Source organism: Lepidochelys kempii, chromosome 3 (genome assembly GCF_965140285.1).
Source record: "Lepidochelys kempii isolate rLepKem1 chromosome 3, rLepKem1.hap1, whole genome shotgun sequence".
NCBI lineage: Eukaryota > Metazoa > Chordata > Testudines > Cheloniidae > Lepidochelys > Lepidochelys kempii.
In genome coordinates this window covers 141800179-141820994 of record NC_136382.1, presented here as the reverse complement: position 1 = coordinate 141820994, position 20816 = coordinate 141800179, and the positions used below count along the sequence as shown (strand labels likewise).

Here is a 20816-nt window from a genome sequence, read left to right as displayed (position 1 = left end):
AGTACAAGCGTGATCAGGCTTCAGGAGGAAGATCCTGTGGTGAGGATAAAGAAGGTGCTGGGGGGAGGCCATAGGGAAGTAGCCCAGGGAGTTGTAGCTGTCGCACAGCTGTTCCAGGAGATATTGTAGACAGCTGTGATCCACAAGGCCCTGGGCTGGAACCCAGTGTAGAGGGTGGGCCCCCGCAACTCCGTATCTGACACAGGAGCAGTTGACCTGGTCTGTGAGAAACACCAGAAGGGAAGGTCTAGCTTGGAAAGGGATCTGGCCTGTTCCTGAGACAACAGAGATCATTCTCAGTTTCCCCCATGCTGGCCAGTGATGAGGTTAGCTGAGTGAATGGCAGGTTTGAACCTCTAGCAGAAATGGCCAAACTGAGGGCTGCCGTGAACCTCTGAGGCGAGCAAATCCCCCAAAAAAGCAGAGGACCCACCAAGGCAGAGGAGGAACTTTGTCACATTACATCCCTTTTCAAAGTAGAGATCTTCACAAAACTCCACATATCAAGAGACAATGCCACATCCCAATACTAATAAACAGACCTTTAAAATGTGGAGCCACATACCAATTTCTGTTTCTCAGAAATGTAACTGCATTCTCCTCTCAGGCAATACATACAAAGATTTTGAACAGATTTCACATTTAACTACCACGACCTCTAAAGTTCCACCAGTTAAAACTTGTGGGACATCTTCATTTGGCTTTTATGACTTTAGTGCTGAAGGAATTATGTCTGCTGTACATTTAGATTGGGAACCTGTCACTGATCTATAGGATCAGTACAGCCCCAGCTTTGGAAGTCTATCAGAGGAATCCCTTCAGTGTGCCAGACTCCCTAAGGGTCTCACCTCTTCCTCCCCTGTAAGCCGTGCAGCTTCACTGCCTCCAAAGACTGGACCTCTGGGCTGTCAGCACTCCTATTTCACATGGTGAGCTCTGTTCAGAGTCCAGCTGAGAGAGACTTGTACACTCTCCAGGGTTTAATGCACTTCCCAAAGCAATTGCAGTGACACTCTGTTGTCAAAACAGTTGGGTTTATTAGTCAACTGGAACACAGCATAGGAAGTCCTTCAGTTAGCACAGACTAGCGGCCCCTAAACTGTGGTGCATGCCCCCCTAGGGGGGCACAGAGGAACATTCAGGGGGCACAGAAAAGCCTGGGCCAGCCCCCAGGGGAAGCAGGGGAGGGAGGATCACCCAGCCCCACTCTCCTCTGGTCCTGCCTTGGCTCCCAACCACTGGCCCTGACCCTCAGCTCCTTTCCCGGCTCCAGCCCATGGTCTGCCCCTAGCTGTGGCCCCACCCCTGGAACCATGGCCCTACTCCTGGGGGCATGCCGACAGGGGTAATGGGGTCACTACCATGAAAAGTTTGGGGACAGCTGGCGTAGACAACTGAAGGTTAAAGCATAGACCATTCTGGTTAGCCAAGCTGAGGTGAACCCCATTGTTCAAGCTGTCTTCTCTTGGTCTAGCCTCCTTGGTCACACTCCAGGTGAGAGCCCTGACTCCTTCCAACAGCCACATCTTATCCCCTCAATAGGCAAGATTGCATCATAGGACTCAAATATTACAGAAAATTCCCATTGTCACAGAACCATTACTCTGTCTATTGGCTTTATTGTGGTATTTGCTGTATTTTCTATCCTTGGAGGAAATCCTACAGATACTGCAGTAATATTACTGCGGCTTTTTAAAAAAATAAACCTGCCTACTCGTGGTTGCATAGAAGCAACATTGATACAGTGGGCACATTTAACTTCATTTCAGTTTGATACATTACAGCTTCAGAAGTTATTTCTATCTAGTGAGGAACACTGCCTGAACTGGTAATCGCTCCAACTGGAATGAACTTTAAATGCACCCCCTGTACTAAATCATAAGTAGTCTAGAATATCAGGGCCTGTATAACAAAAAAAAAAAAGTGGTGGTCCTTACCCATTGAGTAAAATATTCTTCTCCTGCAAGTTGTCAGAAAGTGATGAGCTAATATTGCAGTACTGATCAGACAAAATCTCGACCAAAAATATTTGGAAAATGTAAGAATACGATAAACAGTAATTTTTATAAAAGTATTTTTAATAAACTGAAGACTAAGTTTAACATGATAGACACCTTGACATGTCAAGAAGCTAACAAAAGTCAAATCTCTGAATAGTTTATACAAACACTATGAATTACAGTAAACTTGAATTCAAGTTTACAAAAATCTGTCTGTAAAGATTCAACAACTTGTAACCACCTTCCAAGAGTGAAATTTTTCACGTCTCACCTGTGATTAGAGTTGCGCTGCAAAGTTTAAAAGAAAACCAACTGCATTTTTATCAAATCATTCTGAAGTTATTGTTGTGCACTGACAGTACATTGGATATTTTTGGCTCACTGAAAAAATGGCATCTTAAACAAAAGTGACTTTCTGTAATTAAAGATACAGTATGTATCAAAAGTACTATCTTTCAGAAAATTAAAAAAACAGAAAGGAAACCGATTAGAACCCTGATGCAATGAATTATTTTTCTACCCGTTTTATGATGGAAAGACTCCAGGTGTCCAGCATTCTCGCAGCCTTTTGGAGTGTTCAATTCCTAGTACACAGTGTGATCACTAGTTGACTAAAAGTGTAATTCCCTGCTTGGCAGTAATGCTGGTGAAAGGTAACTTGCACTATTGCTAACAAATGAGAGCAACTGTTGGCAGGGTGTTTTTTTTAGGCATCAAGTGGAGACTGAGTTTAGAGTCCATGATCAGAGATAACAATACCATCACTTTAAGATGCAATACGGAATAGACATCAGGGTTCAGATGTCAATTTTTTTTCCAAAGGATGGAAAAAGTGAATGGATGGCTTGAAATAAAACAAAAACAGTCGAACACATGATGATATCTTCATCTGTACAACTACCAACAACATGAGCATATTTTTGTAACAAACTTTCCAACCAGTCTGCTTTATAAAAAATATTAAGTTTTACTCCAATAAAAACTGTGCTGTGTATCTGTACTTTGTTTTTTGCATTGTACATGCTGCAGTTGTCACTTTATGAAAGTAGAGAGATTTGTGGCAGTGCTGTGGGTATATCAGAAGCCTAAAAATCTGATGTTGGTACATAAAAATTAGGTAGCAATGAAAACCAGTTGTGTTTCTTTCAAACCCTAAGAAAAGCTACAATACATGCTAGATCGGGAAAAAACAAACAACCCATGGCCTCAACCCTGAGCTGAAAACAAGAACCTGCTTTGCCAAGAGATTACCACCTCAGCTCTAGATCTGAGGCAGAAACCACCAATTTCCTAGTGTCTTAAATGTCTGTAGTGCTTTATTTACTTCAATTATCCTTAATCAACTAGAAACCACCCTATTCACTTTCACTAGAGAAAGTAACACTGACCTCAATTCAGAATTAAACATGAAAAAAAATCAACGTGGAAAGTCAATTTATGTCTTCTGAAGTCTAAATAATCATACTCAGACTAGTCACTCAGGGAAATTGCTGTCAGAGTAGATTTGTCAGCTGCCACCACTTGTTACTTCCTGAGAGAGATAGTAAATATGTAACAAAACACTACTTTTAAATGAGATTATGGCACCTCATTTTCTCTAGAAGTAGCTGTGTGTGATTTCTATAGATTGTGTTCAGAACTGAACACATCAAATTTTTTACAAGCTATTTCATCTGGCCTCTCTTTTGATGGTATTAACACATAATTACCGCAAACAGGAACCCAATTCAAGTTTGCAAATTAGGCCCTATGGAAAAACAAACCAACTCTTGCTGAAGCCAGTAGCAGCAATTCCACTGCCTTCAACAGGAACTGGACTGGGTCCTCCTGGAAGTTATAAATAGAATGATGTAGCCTAATCTGCACTTTTGAAAGGTTAAGTGGCACTACTTGCTGAAGGTTTATATTTGTAACCTAAAGTATGGTTCTGTCCCAGCACCTGCAGATTCAGCTATTAACAAAAATAAAGTCAGCATTTTCATTTAGCTTATTGCAACAAGTCCTTACGCTAACATAACAGTTACATTTAGCAAATCTAGTGACACCCTGAAAAATTTATAAAAGTTTGTTTAATGCAGGTCTGTGTGAACTGATACGTTTATAAATGGTGTTCAGTTTTGGGTTTGGTTTTTTTGTAGTTTACTGAAAGTTCCTTAAGGCAACAAATCTAATAAAAAACAGTCACACTCCCATCTTTTGCTACTGTATTTCTATATATAGTGTAGAACCTCACTGATTTATACTAGTGACTGGGGGAACCACTGCAAGTTTCTAATTAACGTTCAAAATGCAGTAAGTGAACAATAAAAAGAATAAGGCATTCCATAACATATGCCGATCACTAATTATAATCCAGCTTTAATTATAATCCATGATGTACCAGCAAGAGTCTGTCATTTTCTAAAATAATTAAGTATTACATCTGCCAACTTGAGACGTGAGTAACACCACATGCAGATTAGTGGAGTTCTGCCATGTGTATACGTAGGTGTATGTAATCTTCAATGCATATGACAAAGTTAATGCCACAGATGGAGATAATGAATAAAATCAACTTCTCCTTATCGTGTGTGTATGGAAATATGAGTATCTAGCAGGGAATAATTCATATTTTGTTTTCATGAGTTAGGAATGGTTACAGAATTCAAATAAAGCAATCATGAGTAAGGGAAGTATGGCCATTCCCAACCCATCCATGTGTTATGTATTAGACTGTCCAATGTTACATGAAGCATACAAACCAATTCAAAGTACTAGCGTTCTTAATCCTATTGTTCCACATTTTAAATTAAATAAACCAGACAGTGTGACCTGATGTGTGACAGTTTGAACTTGTGATATTTAAAATGATTCTACATCTCTACTCAAACAGAATTTAAAATAAAGAGGAATATGGGGCACCTTTTAGAAATGTAATGACTATATGATTGAAATATGATGCTATGGATCAGATGTGTAAACACAACGCGGATTGTAGTTACACAAACTCTCCCCTCGTATGTGCAAAACTCCACACTTTAGTTAATGTGGAGGTCATACTTCTAGTAACAGTTTGTTACACACTAAGCCAATCTACCTTTTTATATCAATCACTCTAAATGTATGGTACCCTGTTCACATATACAGTACTTAACCATTTCTGCTATATTTATTTCTGGCAACTGTCAGAAGTGGAGGAAGTTTACCTTCCTAATTCATGAAGACACTGGACAAAATTTATCACTGGTGTGACTCCACTGCCCTTTTGAGTTACACCAGGAATGAACTGAGCTCAGAGTTTCTCTTCTTTCATGGTGGCAGGAGTCCACACAGGACTTGTAAACAGCAGTACACAATACTGTAAACAAATAATTTCAGTTGTTTTATACAAGATCTGTTATGTAAATTCAAGTTCATAGAACAGGTGAAAGTGAAAAAAAGAGTGGCTTCAAACAAATGTCTTCCCCTTTCTCCCAGTGATTCTTTTCACTACATATATAATCCTGAGCTGAAATAACTGGGTCTTGGAGGTGGAGAGAGCCATTTTTCATACAAAAGGAATGTTAAAGTCAGCTCTCTAATTTTGAGTAATGAAGTCAATTGCTGGAGATATTCAACTGAAGTGTTTAGAACTATGTGTTACTTTGGAGAGAGATTTATAGTTTGGTGTGGCGTCCAGTTCTAGATCCCGATGCAGAGTTTGACAGGGAAGCTGCTGCAGCATCCTCGGCTTCCTCCAGCTCCTCCTGTAGTTCCTGGCTGACACTAGATTGAAGAGCTGCAGGAGTAAGCCATTCCTTCGGTAGGCAGCTTTGGAGAAATGGTATACAAGAGCTGAAATAGGCGAGGCGATTCACCCAACGTGGAATCTCTTTCCCACATAGAATCTAAAAAGAAAGAGGGGATTAGGGTTTGCCTTATAGTTAGATCACTAACGGACTAAAGTAGATAGATTGTTGTATAGAAAAAATGAACTCCTTCAAGTCCCAACTACAGCATCCTAAAGGCTTACATCAAAAACATTAATGAGTCAGTCACACACACACACTAAAGCAAGGAAGTTGTTTTAGTAGGCAGATCAAGAACAACATTCCTGTGGATGGTGTAGACGCCCATGTCACTTCGAACAAGAGTAATGCTTCTCATTTAAGAGCTGAATCTGTCTAAACTGGCAAAAATACCCAATCATCTTTTCAGAAATCTCACACAAAAAGCACTGTAATGATAGAGTTTAGTGTAAGTTTTATATCTGTAGAGAATTCCTCAGAAGTAAGGTAGAAGATAAAGAAAAAGCTCACTATCGTATACATTTTTCTATAAAACTAAAAGAAATTAAAGCCACCAATTAATGTCACAAAAGAAAGCTCACAAGAGACAGAAAACGTCAAAGCTATATTTGTATACTTAAATTTAACTCTGCCCAGCTGCATATATTTATTATGATAGCTTTCAGTGACATGATCATACAGAGGACCATTGTCTCATTCAGTGAGTAAGCTAAATGCTGCCCAGTAAATGATTCATATGTGCAAAGTTTATCAAAACAGAAGACGAGAGCTGCACAGCACACAATTACTGTCAACAGATGTTATTTTCCTCATGAAGGTTCAGTAAAAATAAGCATTTTTAATATAAAGTTAACTATACTAAATTTTTATCCTCACTATATAATGGGAGGAGCTCTATCTCATTCACAATGTCCAATTCTGGTTTCACTTCCTCCAGTGAAAATCTGTAACAAGTTAATTTCTGTCAGGAGTTCTACCTTGATTTGCACTATTATAACTGAACAGTGTTTGTCTTAATTAAATCCTGCTTTTCATTACATACCTTTGTCTTATTCACTGCACACTGTATGGGGTGCAGCACAAGTTATGTGATCATATAATTAAAGACTACGGATGAAATCCTTGTCCCACTGAAGTCAATAGAAAAACACCTATTGACTTCAGAGAGGCCAGGATTGTACTCCATACATGCACAAGCAGACACAGTTAAGACTGCATATACACCAATAACTGACATTTGACTTCCCAGTTGCATTTTGAAACTGGAACAGTTTTACTGCAGATTTTATTAAGTTTCGTCTTTTAAAAAGTAATAAGTTCCACGAGGGTTTATATAGGAAATTATTCCTCTTTTGGAGCGCTTTGATTAGCAGTAAAATAATTAAGCATTGAAATGCAAGCCTCAGTAGAAGGTTGCACAGAAAACTAAGTGATGGAAACAAGTAATTTTGAGGTAAGATTCCATAAACAATGTAATTCTGATCCTTTATCTCTGTCCAGTGAAAATCAGGAGTATCTCCATTGAAGTAAGTGGATTTATACTCACATAACACCAGTTTAGGGTGAGGGGAGGATGAGGGGAGGATCTGGTTCATAGAGGATAAAAGTGGAGTTTCTGACCTATAAGTGGCTGAGGAGACAGCATTAGATTTAAGGTGATTTTGTGGAACTTCAAATATTTTGTTATTTCATTTCTAATATGAAACACACCAGCACATTTCTGATAAGCTTGATGTCTTTTCAAACGTAAGAGTTCCATGTTTGAGGATTTGCTGTTGCAATTCATTTAATTTAAAAGTCATCCATCCCATTTTCAGCAATGATCTCAAGACTCCTAAGCCATTTCAAACCTATACTTACAACCACTGTACTATGTATTGGACTTGGGAATGTAGTCTCTTTGGGGTAGTGACTGGGTCTTATTTTCATAATGAGATAAGCACATTGGTAGCATTCAAATGAAGTTAATTTACTGAGCTCTGTTGGCACTAAAGTCTTGGACATAAGCATAATCATTATGCCTGAAACAAGGGAGAGATTTACCTAAAAATGTTAGAAAAAGAAACTGGCAAATAAAGGTATACACAAGCTACACGACAGGTAGAAAATACTGATGCTGTCCAACCATTTAAAAATCAGTTTTGCGGAAAGGTACAAAGCCCATGTTTGTTTACCTCTGATAAAGCTGAAGAAAAATGATTACAGTTTTTGTGCATTAAGTGATAGGCATTTCCTTTAAATTCTTTTCCAAGCTCTTCTACAATTTTTTCTATGTCATCTTCCATGAAGTCAGTACTGCCTAGAACTACAGCTTCTCTAAAAACAAGAAGAGATAACAGGGTGACAATGCTTCCAAAACTTAAGACACAAGACAAACTACTGTTCTCCCACTGCTCCGTGGGTGAGGTGGTAGCGTACCCAAGTTGTCTGTGGTTACCCTTCTATTCTCCATTACGTTCTTCCTCCCATGCCCCACTCTTAATGTCCTCCATACAGACGGTCTCCCCTTCTCCAGTAGCAGTCCTCTCATTAAGCTAAGCAGAACTATAGTCTTTGAGACTCCACTCTTTTTGGAGTAGAATACAATTCCTGTTTCCCAGATCTTTTAAAAGGCAGCTAGCACACAGCAAGTGAGCAGTAGATGAGAGCCAGCTGCTGGAGGTAGTGCCAAGGAAACCTTGACAGTACTGTGGGAATAGAGACAAGAGGTGGGAAGCCTCTCAGTGTTTCAGATTCCAAGGCCAGAAAGGACCACTGATCATCTAGCCTGACCATAGAACTTCCCCAAAAGAAGTCCTAGAGCATCTCTTTTAGAAAAGCATTCAATCTTGATTTGAAAGTCAGTGCTGAAGAAACTACTACGACAGTTGGCTACACCTTATTCAAAGCAAAAGAATTATATGACATCTTATATTTACTACGCAAGTACAATATTTAACAATACATTTATATAATGGGTATTTTGAGAGGACTGAAGAATACTTTATCTTGAACAATAGGGGTACACAGGTAAGAGATTCTTTGCTTAAGATTTCAATGCCTCACAACTCCCCCCAGCTTCCTTTCATGACACCCTTGCAGAGAAATACTATCCACCCTGGGTGATCAGATTAGACCTCTGACAAAAACTCAGGAATTAATGCAATAAAGCAAAGTTTTAGTTGTTCCACTTTTTTAGTCAAAACAAAAACACCTTCCTTACTTAAATTTAAATGTTTCTCCTAGTTCAGCAGCATTTCCCGGAGAAATTTCAAATATTCCAGAAAAAGGATAAGGATGACCACCATAAGCAAATTCTGAAAGAGAAATTCAGAATTTAATACAGCCTGCACAAATAAATAATAATCAGATGTGTAGCCCAGATTACTGAATGACCAGTAAGTGAAGGTCAATTTCTTCATAAAGATCTTAAACTGAAAAAAATCAAACATCGTGCCTGCAAGAGAAATAAGTGCAGAGATCTACTAATGAATACTTAAGATTCCCAATTTTAACTAAGAGAAAGAATCAAAATTAAAGTATGTTCACATTAAATTTGCACAGTGTATTCTAGGACACTGGCATGTGTAATATTCACATCCTAATCTCACCAACACCTAAAAATATATTTAACTTCAAGCATGTGCATAAATATTTGGACAACTGGCACCTCAAATTATTTATGCCTTACTCTACAAGATACAAAGGAAATGTAATTTGGCAGTTAGCATTACTGTACCAAGCTTGGTGTTTGAATCTCTTGATTTACGGATTTAAATTCTTTACTTTATTACATTTAAAATTTCTTTTCTTTAACTAGAAGAAAAACAAGATAACAAAACCCAGATCTAAAGTCTGTGCTTCATATCTGCTAGCATAAACACAGAGTTAAAAAGGAAAATATTACATAGCACACTAAGTGAAACTCCATTATCTTTCACAAGGAACTTCCTTCTGTCTCTGCAGAATAAAGAAAATGCTATACAGTACACAACACAAAAGACTATGTTATGCTCTGAGGGAGACTAAACTGTAACCTCATGCTCTCGTCCTCTCCCCCAAACTCACAACACACCCTTATCTTATGGTTACCCGTGATCATATGACATTTTTAAATAAGAAGTGCTTTGTCTACAATAGATGAGAGTCCTGTTTAAAAAACCCCGTTTGTTAACACTTTTAAAAGTACAATCTATTGTCCTAGTCCGTTCATGGCCTATCACACTGGAGAATTTTTATCTTATTCAAGAAGGAAACACATGATAGGACTGTATTAACATTAATCACAATTAAGAGTTCTAAATCCAAATTAATACCACTATAATTAGTTGGCTCCTTATTTTTTAACAGCTGCACAGCTACACGGAAGCACGTGAGTGGATAGCCAGATGACTGGTGTTCAAGGTTTGTTGCAGGGAGAGAACAAAAATATGACAAACAACATATGGGAACCAGACAATACTTCTGCCTCATTGGTGGCATACATGAAAGATGGTTTTGGATACAAAGTGTTTACCTAGAATGAAGAGTAAATTTAAAGTTTCCTGAATGTACATACCTCTGCCGTATACCTCTATTCCTGAATGGAATACTCCAATTCCAAGGGAGGAGGTGTATTCATTCATCCAATACTGAAAAAACAAAAAAAGTTCAAATGAGTTTCCAGTACAAATAATTTATATTTGGGTACAAAATTGATCTGAATTATCTGTCCTGACTACCAAAGCACAAAAGCTGAACATTCAGTGAACCTATGTAATCATTCTTTGGAAAGTCAACTACAGAACACACTATTAAAATTTACAGCCCATGGATTTGACCAATTCCATTAAGTTCTACTTTAAAAAGGACATGTGTGAGCAATCAAAATTCCAAGATCTAAATAGTTTCTCTTGCCACTGTGTTGCACATAGATAAAAACCTCTCAGATGGAATGTGCTAGAAGCAGTTAGAGTTTTTATACAAACTGGCATGTATGAGCATGGTCATGATGTCATATTTCTTGTTAAGGAAAAGCATGAGCAAAAGTAGGATTGTGCTGATTTCTACAGTCAAGACAAACTGGTCTCAACTGTCATTTATACTGATATCTGCACTTTTTTTTTGCGCAGGGCAGGATAAAATTAACATAAACGGCACTTCTGGCCACAAATAAGCTGAAATGTGGCACTCACCAAAAGACACAGCAGTAAGCAGCCATATTTGTGTACAAGTAAATGTTTTTGAAATGGTCAACCCTGTAAAACTTGCTATGAGATCTGTGTCAAGCAGGTCCAACTATCAGTAGCAACGGAAGATTTTGCAAACACAGTTCAGTTAACATTTCTGGTGTCCAGGCCAGAACAGAATTCATCTCATTCTCTCATAGCTGTGCTCTACACGGGTAACAGGAATAAAAACTAAATGAAAAACTGTAGCAAAATAAAACCAATATGATCAAACAAACAGGCTGCTCTAGTGTTCAAGAGGGTGACTTTACAGTTTTTTTTGAGATACAACCGTAAGCTGCGGTTTAAATTGCAAGCATAACGAAAACCATCACACAGAATGACTTTCATCCATATTCTAGTATAAGGCAGTGGAAGACAAAAATAGAATCAGATTGCAAGGCTTCAATACCAGCCCCTGCAAAACAGGTAGGCAGCATGACCTCGTTATGGCTGCATCCTAGATACTTTCGGTCTGTCAAGCATCCTATCAATTGTGCAGACCTCACTTAGCACAGTTATAGTACCTTAAACTTTATAAATGTCGAGTGCTCTAACAACAATTATTGAGCAATCGTGATTACCTGCACAATTGTGAGTTTTACAAAAACTGCTCAAAGCACTTTGTAATTCAATTACCCTACCTCCCTCCAGTCTTATTGAAATTCTTATATCTCCATTAAAGACTTCCAGCAAGATAAAATTAGTTTTCTCCAGAAATAGTAATTATGCATAATTACTACTTATCTCTACCTGCCATTGAAAGCTTGGTCACATTTTCTGCCTGAACAAGATTCCTTTTAACTCCCATGAAGAAGAGTAAATGAGATGTGGGGGATTGCAAAGTACTGTAAAGCTGTTGGCAGCCTGTGTTAAATAACTTGTGTACAATCCTTTCGAAGTACCTAAAATATGGGGTGAAAAATGGTCAAAGACTGCTCAGAGTGTCCTTGTAAATTCTAGAATCTCAAAACAATCCAATAAATATAATTCCTCACCTCCATTATATGAGCCTGATTCATTTTCACATTCAGGGAAGTGTATTTTGTCACAGTAAAAAAGGAATATTGTATTCTAAAACACCAACGCTGATTTACATCAACTTAGCAGGGTTAATATTCAATATTTTTGTTCCAACAGCTCTATTAAGAATTCTTCTAGTAGATGCACATTAGCTGAAGTTGCCACTGGGATAAGGGAAAAATTCTAGACATTGCATCACAAAACAATACTATAGTTACATTGCTGTAGCTACTTTCTTCTTAGCTCCCATCAATACTAGAACTGTAGATTTAATCATTTAAATCTTAACTGGCAGAAAGAGACAGAATGTTACTTTGGACACAAACAATAAGCAAAAGACTCCCAAAAGTTTACATTTTCATTACAATTGCAGAAAAGGTTAAGATTACTCCGGAGGGCACACATTCTGTGCCAAAAAAAATTAAAATACTGTGTGCAGAATTTTAAAATTCTGCAGATTTGTCAAATAAATGTGGAGGGTCCAGCATAGCATTAGGGAGCCCAGGCCACTGGCTGCACAGAGGTGGGAGATCACTGTGCAGCTCCCACCTGGGACATGGGCTCAGTGGTGAGGCTGCACCCAACCCTGACACAGAACAAGGATAGGGACTACCCCAGAAACACCCCAGGGTCCTCCATGTCAGGTGTGGGCAGGCAGGCTCAGCAAGGTAGGATCCAAGTATGGAGAGGCTTAGTGTAGGGCAATTTGGGTGCAGGCAGCTCAGTGGGGGATCTGGGTATGAGGCGGAGGGCAGGAAGTAGGATGCACAGGGGCTTGCTGGGGGATTCTGGGTGCAACGGTAATGGGACTCTGCAGGGGGGTCCAGGTGAAGGTGGCTGGGGCTCAGTGTGGGGGGGAGGGGTCCAGATGCTGGAAGAGTGGGGCTCAGTGGGGTGGGGATCCTGGTGGCTCGTCAGGGTGGTCCAGGTGCTGGGGGAGTGGGGCTCACTGGGGGGAGGGGTTGTGAGAGGAAGGGGGGTGAGGCTCAGTGGGAGGGTCTGGATGCATGGTGGCTGTATGGATGGGGGAGCAGCTCCCTGTACAGGGATCCCTCCCCCTTCAGCTAAGGAGCGATGAGTGCAGGAAGCAGGGGGAAAGAGTTTGCAGAGTTTCCTGCAGCTGAGGGAGAAATCTGGGGGTGGGTCTGACCCAGCCGCAGATGCTGTGTAGACTCTTTCAGCTTAGAAAAGAAAAAACTGGTTTATGTGGAACTGAGAAAAAAAAAATCTAGATAAAAATTTTGGATAGGGCCATGACACCTTCTCCTTGGAGGACACAGTAAGCCCTGGTCTACATTAGGACTTTAGGTCGAATTTAGCAGCATTAAATCGATGTAAACCTGCACCCGTCCACACAATGAAGCCCTTTATTTCGACTTAAAGGGCTCTTAAAATCGATTTCCTTACTCCACCCCGACAAGTGGATTAGCGCTTAAATCGACGTTGCCGGCTCGAATTTGGGGTACTGTGGACACAATTCGATGGTATTGGCCTCCGGGAGCTATCCCAGAGTGCTCCATTCTGACCGCTCTGGACAGCACTCTCAACTCAGATGCACTGGCCAGGTAGACAGGAAAAGAACCGCAAACTTTTGAATCTCATTTCCTGTTTGGCCAGCGTGGCAAGCTGCAGGTGACCATGCAGAGCTCATCAGCACAGGTGACCATAATGGAGTCCCAGAATCGCAAAAGAGCTCCAGCATGGACCGAACGGGAGGTACGGGATCTGATCGCTGTTTGGGGAGAGGAATCCGTGCTATCAGAACTCCGTTCCAGTTTTCGAAATGCCAAAACCTTTGTCAAAATCTCTCAGGGCATGAAGGACAGAGGCCATAACAGGGACCCGAAGCAGTGCCGCGTGAAACTGAAGGAGCTGAGGCAAGCCTACCAGAAAACCAGAGAGGCGAACAGCCGCTCTGGGTCAGAGCCCCAAACATGCCGCTTCTATGATGAGCTGCATGCCATTTTAGGGGGTTCAGCCACCACTGCCCCAGCCGTGTTGTTTGACTCCTTCAATGGAGATGGAGGCAATACGGAAGCAGGTTTTGGGGACGAAGAAGATGAGGAGGAGGAGGAGGTTGTAGATAGCTCACAGCAAGCAAGCGGAGAAACCGGTTTTCCCGACAGCCAGGAACTGTTTCTCACCCTAGACCTGGAGCCAGTACCCCCCGAACCCACCCAAGGCTGCCTCCTGGACCCAGCAGGCGGAGAAGGGACCTCTGGTGAGTGTACCTTTTAAAATACTATACATGGTTTAAAAGCAAGCATGTGAAAGGATTACTTTGCCCTGGCATTTGCGGTTCTCCTAGATGTAGTCCTAAAGCCTTTGCAAAAGGTTTCTGGGGAGGGCAGCCTTATTGCGTCCTTCATGGTAGGACACTTTACCACTCCAGGCCAGTAACACGTACTCGGGAATCACTGTAGAACAAAGCATTGCAGTGTATGTTTGCTGGCATTCAAACAACATCCGTTCTTTATCTCTCTGTGTTATCCTCAGGAGAGTGAGATATAATTCATGGTCACCTGGTTGAAATAGAGTGCTTTTCTTCAGGGGACACTCAGAGGAGCCCATTCCTGCTGGGCTGTTTGCCTGTGGCTAAACAGAAATGTTCCCCGCTGTTAGCCACAGGGAGGGGGGAAGGTTGAGGGGGTAGTCACGCGGTGGGAGGAGGCAAAATGCGACCTTGTAACGAAAGCACATGTGCTATGTATGTAATGTTAACAGCAAGGTTTACCCTGAAAGAGTGTAGCCACTGTTTTATAAAATGTGTCTTTTTAAAAACCGCTGTCCCTTTTTTTTTCTCCACCAGCTGCATGTGTTTCAATGATCACAGGATCTTCTCCTTCCCAGAGGCTAGTGAAGCTTAGAAAGAAAAAAAAAAAACGCACTCGCGATGAAATGTTCTCCGAGCTCATGCTGTCCTCCCACACTGACAGAGCACAGACGAATGCGTGGAGGCAAATAATGTCAGAGTGCAGGAAAGCACAAAATGACCGGGAGGAGAGGTGGCGGGCTGAAGAGAGTAAGTGGCGGGCTGAAGAGAGGGCTGAAGCTCAAATGTGGCGGCAGCGTGATGAGAGGAGGCAGGATTCAATGCTGAGGCTGCTGCAGGACCAAACCAGTATGCTCCAGCGTATGGTTGAGCTGCAGCAAAGGCAGCTGGAGCACAGACTGCCACTGCAGCCCCTCTGTAACCAACTGCCCTCCTCCCCAAGTTCCATAGCCTCCACACCCAGACGCCCAAGAACGCGGTGGGGGGGCCTCCGGCCAACCAGCCACTCCACCACAGAGGATTGCCCAAAAAAAAAGAAGGCTGTCATTCAATAAATTTTAAAGTTGTAAACTTTTAAAGTGCTGTGCTTAAAGTGCTGTGTGGCATTTTCCTTCCCTCCTCCACCACCCCTCCTGGGCTACCTTGGTAGTCATCCCCCTATTTGTGTGATGAATGAATAAAGAATGCATGAATGTGAAGCAACAATGACTTTATTGCCTCTGCAAGCGGTGATTGAAGGGAGGAGGGGCGGGTGGTTAGCTTACAGGGAAGTACAGTGAACCAAGGGGCGGGGGGTTTCATCAAGGAGAAACAAACAGAACTTTCACCCCGTAGCCTGGCCAGTCATGAAACTGGTTTTCAAAGCTTCTCTGATGCGTACCGCGCCCTCCTGTGCTCTTCTAACCGCCCTGGTGTCTGGCTGCGCGTAACCAGCAGCCAGGCGATTTGCCTCAACCTCCCACCACGCCATAAACGTCTCCCCCTTACTCTCACAGATATTGTGGAGCACACAGCAAGCAGTAATAACAGTGGGAATATTGGTTTCGCTGAGGTCTAAGCGAGTCAGTAAACTGCACCAGCGCGCCTTTAAATGTCCAAATGCACATTCTACCACCATTCTGCACTTGCTCAGCCTGTAGTTGAACAGCTCCTGACTACCGTCCAGGCTGCCTGTGTACGGCTTCATGAGCCATGGCATTAAGGGGTAGGCTGGGTCCCCAAGGATAACTATAGGCATTTCAACATCCCCAACAGTTATTTTCTGGTCTGGGAATAAAGTCCCTTCCTGCAGCTTTTGAAACAGACCAGAGTTCCTGAAGATGAGAGCATCATGCACCTTTCCTGGCCATCCCACGTTGATGTTGGTGAAACGTCCCTTGTGATCCACCAGAGCTTGCAGCACTATCGAAAAGTACCCCTTGCGGTTTATGTACTCGCCGGCTTGGTGCTCTGGTGCCATTGCTTTCAGGTAGTTGAAAGCAGCTATCAAATCCCCCCTCATTATTTGTGGTGCCCAAATAATAAATATATATTATATGTAATATATGTATAATAAATATGTATTATATAGCCACCAAATAATAAATTATATGGTGGCTATATAATACCATATATTATATGGTGCCCAAATAATAAAACCCAATCAGGAGCCTTCATCCTTAGAGCATCAAACAATTTAGGGAAGGAATGATAGCTCAGTGGTTTGAGCATTGGCCTGTTAAATCCAAGGTTGTGAGTTCAATCCTTGAGGGAGCCATTTAGGGACCCGGGCAAAAATTGGTCCAGCTTGGAGCAGGGGGTTGGACAAGATGGATTTCTTGAGGTCCCTTCCAACCCTGATACTCAGTGATTCACAAGTGCACTTTAAACCAATACAGCAGCTAGTGTTAGGGAAAAGCCTATCCAAAATATTTGCCAGCTAGTTTTATTTAACTATGCCTGCTATTCCAATACAAAAGATTATAGGATAATGCAGAGATTCTCAAGCTGTGTGTGGTCTGTGGCAAGCTGGCTGGTGCTGGTTATTTCTAGCTGGAAACTGCCTTAAATCCAGATAAAACACACTCTGTTTTCTCATATTACTTATCCATGTCTCCTATTCTATATAGTTTCTCATACCATTTGATTCCATAGTATCCGAGTACCTTCCAATAAAGCATTAAGCAACTTAGCAATTGCTGTTGAGGTCAAATGGAAAATTACACAATTCCAAAAAGGGGAGAGTTGTCTCCACGGGCCTGCAAAGGGGATGGAAGTGGTTCATAAATCAATCTCTATTAAGTTGTGGTCACACCGTGAAACGGTTTAAGAACTCCTGATCTAAAGAAATAAATGGGTATGATACTGAAAGAGTATTATGCACTTCTGATCCTTCAGAAATAGCAAAAAAAAAAAAAACCAACCTCCCCCTACATATCCTGTGTATTATGACAGATTGAAAAGGAATGCTCAATTTAACTTTCAAAAACATCAAAGAAACAACTTAATGTCCCTACATTAGAAAAGACAGCTTTACAGGTGAATTTATTTATTCTTAGTACTTTGTTAAACTTTTAATGAATAGCAACTTAGTGAAGAACAGTAGCTCCATCATCATGCACAGTCTAAGAAAAATAAGGAAATATACAAAAGAATTTGAAAATAATGCTAAACTTTGGCACAAATAATCCAGGAAATTCAGAACTGGTGAGTCTACAGGAACCAGAACCAACTGCTCACCAATTCAGCATCCATCCCTTTTAAGAGAAAAGAAACCCCACAGAATAATAATCCTCTCTTTAAATAAAGAAATCAAAAGAGATGCAGGGCAAAAGGAGAAACCAGAGTCAGTCAGCTTCCGAGGTTTGTCACCCTAGAAGTTAGAACACTAAGTCTTATCTAGTCCAGTGATCCCAAACGCATACTTCAGAAGATGTGGCAACTGACTCTTTACCAGACCAGTCTTTATTTGAGAAAGACAGGCCTACTCTCCTGGGTCAAACAAACCAAGAACATCCAGTGTACTAAGAGCACCCCCAAATAAGTATAAGAGGGGTAGCTGCGTTAGTCTGTAGCCACAAAAACAATGAGGCACCTTAAAGACTAACAGATTTATTTGAGCATAAGCTTTTGTGGGTAAAAAGCCCACTTCTTCAGATGCTGTTGTTCGTTCAGATGTTCATTGTTTTCCCAAATATCAAGACTACTTTCTGTGAATCAGCAGCCACAAAACTGGTTTTCTCCTGGTTAGAGCCCTATATAAAGGAATTTAAATTTGATGCAAGCTTTCAAATAACTCAGCTTTCACTCTAAGGGCAGGTCTTCACTACCCGCCAGATCAGCGGGTAGCGAGCGATCTTTCGGGGATCGATTTATCGCGTCTCGTCTAGATGCGATAAATCGATCCCCAAACACGCTCCCCGTCAACTCCAGCTTGCAAGAGGCAGAAGCAAAGTCGACGAGGGAGCGGCAGTGGTCGACTCGCCGCCATCCTCACAGCCAGTTTAAGTCAACCTAAAATACGCCAAATTCAGCTACGCTAGTCGCGTAGCTGAAGTTGCATATCTTAGCTCGACCCCCACCCCTCCAGCATAGATCAGGGCTAAGGGCTTGTCTACACTACCTGCTGGATCGGCAGGCAGTGATCTATCCAGCAGGGGTTGATTCATCGCGTCTAGTATAGACGCGATGAATCAGCCACTGAGTGCTCTCCTGTCAACTCTGGTACTCCACCAGAAAGAGGAGTGCAAGCAGAAATCGATGGGAGAGCGTCAGCTGTCGACTTATCATGGTGTCTTCACTGCGGTAAGTAGATCTAAGTACACTGACTTCAGCTACACGAATAGCGTAGCTGAAGTTGTATATCTTCGATCGACCCCACGCGGTAGTATAGACAAGCCCTCAGAAAGCTTCCACTTCATGTGGAACTAGTCTGATGTTTTTAGTCAAGTGTTCTCTCTCACCCCATCCAGAAGTAAACTCATTAGAGCCTCATCATTTCATCACATTTCAAAGTCACATAATTATAATATGCATCCGATGAAGTGAGCCGTAGCTCACGAAAGCTTATGCTCAAATAAATTGGTTAGTCTCTAAGGTGCACAAGTACTCCTGTTCTTTTTATAATTATACCAGTACCGATTTGTTTGCTTTGCTCTGAAGTCATTCCTATTTTTCCAGTTTCCTTCTTTGATCATTTTTGTTTCTTCCCCCCACCTTCTTCATTTTAATCATTTCCCCTCGTTTGTTCTTTTGGTAAGTCAAGAGGAGTCTAAATCCCAAATTAATACTATGTTCTTCAATACAACACTAGAACGGCAAAGTTTTATGTCAGATAGGACCACAAGTCGCCCTTGTTACTGCCAACAGACGGTGTCCTCTCTCCCAAGGCTCCTACATTCAGCCAGCAGCGAAGCCTACCGCCCCCCGCCCGACTCTCTCCCACCTGTTGATGCCCCGGCGAGCCCCTCCTTCCTGGCACAGTTCACCCCGCCGAAGTGGCGCGCCGACCCCAGCTGCCCGCGTTTCACAGCGCCCTGCTAGCGGGGAAGCAACCTCCGCCCGGCCGGGCTGACGTGGGGGCCCGAGCGCAGAGCGGCGCTGCTCCGGCCCCGCGGCGCTCGCCGGAAGCCGAGTCCCGCGGAGGCGAGCAGCGAGATCCCGGGGCTGGGGGCGCCGCCCGGGGCGCGGCGCAGCCGGCCCGCACTCACCATGTCGTACACGTTGAGGATCACCAGCTGGCCCGCCATCCTCCCGCCGCCGCGCCCCGCGCTGGGGCCTGTCAGGCCGGCGGCCGCGGGGCGCCCGGAGCTGGGGCGGGCGGGACCCCCGGGGGGCGCCTCCTCCGCGTCCTGCCTGTTGCTGCAGGCACCATGGAGCCGCTGCCGCGGGGAGACGGGGCCTCGCCCCCGGGAGAGACGCTCGCCCCGCGGCAGGCAGAGGAAAGAAGCCGGGACTCGGGGCTGCGGCTGGGGCGGGGCTTGGCTACGGCACCGCCTCCCGCTGGAGCCCCACCCCGGCTCCTTAGGCAGGCAGGGGCAGGGCAGCGCCGGGATCCGCCCGCGCGCGGCCTGGCCGACCCTCCAATGGGGACAAAATGGAGCAGCCCGAGCCCGCCCCCGTCCTCCACGGAGTCTAGAGACCGACTCCCGGCATGCAGCGCGGCGGGGAGACTACAGCTCCCGGCACTCCACGCAGCGAGCGCGCAGGCGCGGGGGCCCCCGCGGGTTCGAACGTCGCCCCGGCCTCTGTTGGGGGGGGCGCAGCCCGAAACGCAAACGGCGTAGCTGTGAGAGCTGGGGAGTGAGCCCATAGGAACACCCGTTAGCAGGCTGCGACGCCTCTGGGGCAGGGTACCTGAGCTACAGTTAGCAGGGGCTGCTCGCCAACGTTTTATTTTAACTGAGGTGGGGGCAGTGCCAAATGCAGAGAGATACACACGTCATTCCTCCCCTGCTACATTCACAAAATAAAGTTTTCTGTGCATTCCTGAATCATAATCTCTGGGTAATCAGGAGAGCCCTGCAACCATGAGGAAGGGTGTGCAGTATTGGTGCCTTGCCCACATCCCAGTCACCTACAAACACACAAATACGTTGACATTTTGATTAACATTTGTTCTTTTAACTCCACTGCCGGAAAAATTGTCCAGTGTTTTGTGACTAAGCAAATTGTGGGAGAGATGAAATGTGGCACATCAAAAAGAGAACCACCCTCAAGCTTTTCAATTTTCAAATGTAGAGAGATTTGTCTTCAACTCACCTATGGAATATACCCACGGGGCATGTCTCCACATCAATATATGAGGCAGAAAGAATCCACTTGCTTTCCCTAGAGAATGGAGGGGAAGAGGCTAACCCAACACTTTCTGCATAATTTTCATAACTTTCATGATAAAAATAAAATTTAAGTTTTAATCCCTAGGGTTCTGCTGTTAACTTAAAAGTGAAATGAGTATAAATGGATGCAGCACTATCTTTCAAGGGTGCAAACAGCTTCAGGGCCTCTGTTGGAACTCATAGCTTTGCCAAGCAGGAGAATGCAATCAACAAAAATGGTTAATTGCACTGTTGTTATTCCAGTGAGCAGC

At 42.9% G+C, this 20816-nt stretch overlaps 2 protein-coding genes across 2 annotated transcripts in view; one reads left to right on the top strand and one right to left on the bottom strand.

Annotated features, from left to right (window-relative positions):
* The window catches only part of HNRNPU (heterogeneous nuclear ribonucleoprotein U), a 296139-nt gene that overhangs the window by 93023 nt on the left and 182300 nt on the right, over positions 1-20816 (top strand). The gene's annotated exons all lie outside the window — the stretch shown is intronic.
* Positions 4335-19801, bottom strand: DESI2 (desumoylating isopeptidase 2). The gene is made up of 5 exons (XM_073338281.1): positions 19438-19801; positions 10305-10377; positions 8970-9063; positions 7942-8083; positions 4335-5866 (listed from the first exon to the last, which is right to left on the bottom strand). The coding sequence occupies exons 1-5, from the start codon at positions 19474-19476 to the stop codon at positions 5636-5638; spliced, it is 579 nt and encodes a 192-aa protein (XP_073194382.1). The 5' UTR covers positions 19477-19801; the 3' UTR covers positions 4335-5635.

Coding starts and splice junctions, on each gene's coding strand:
- DESI2 (XM_073338281.1), bottom strand. CDS start 19,476: ATGGCGGGCCAGCTGGTGATCCTCAACGTGTACGACATG. Junction 9,064..10,304: donor AATAGAGGTATACGGCAGAG/GTATGTACATTC, acceptor TTTCTCTTTCAG/AATTTGCTTATGGTGGTCAT. Junction 5,867..7,941: donor TTTCTTCAGCTTTATCAGAG/GTAAACAAACAT, acceptor CTTTCTTTTTAG/ATTCTATGTGGGAAAGAGAT.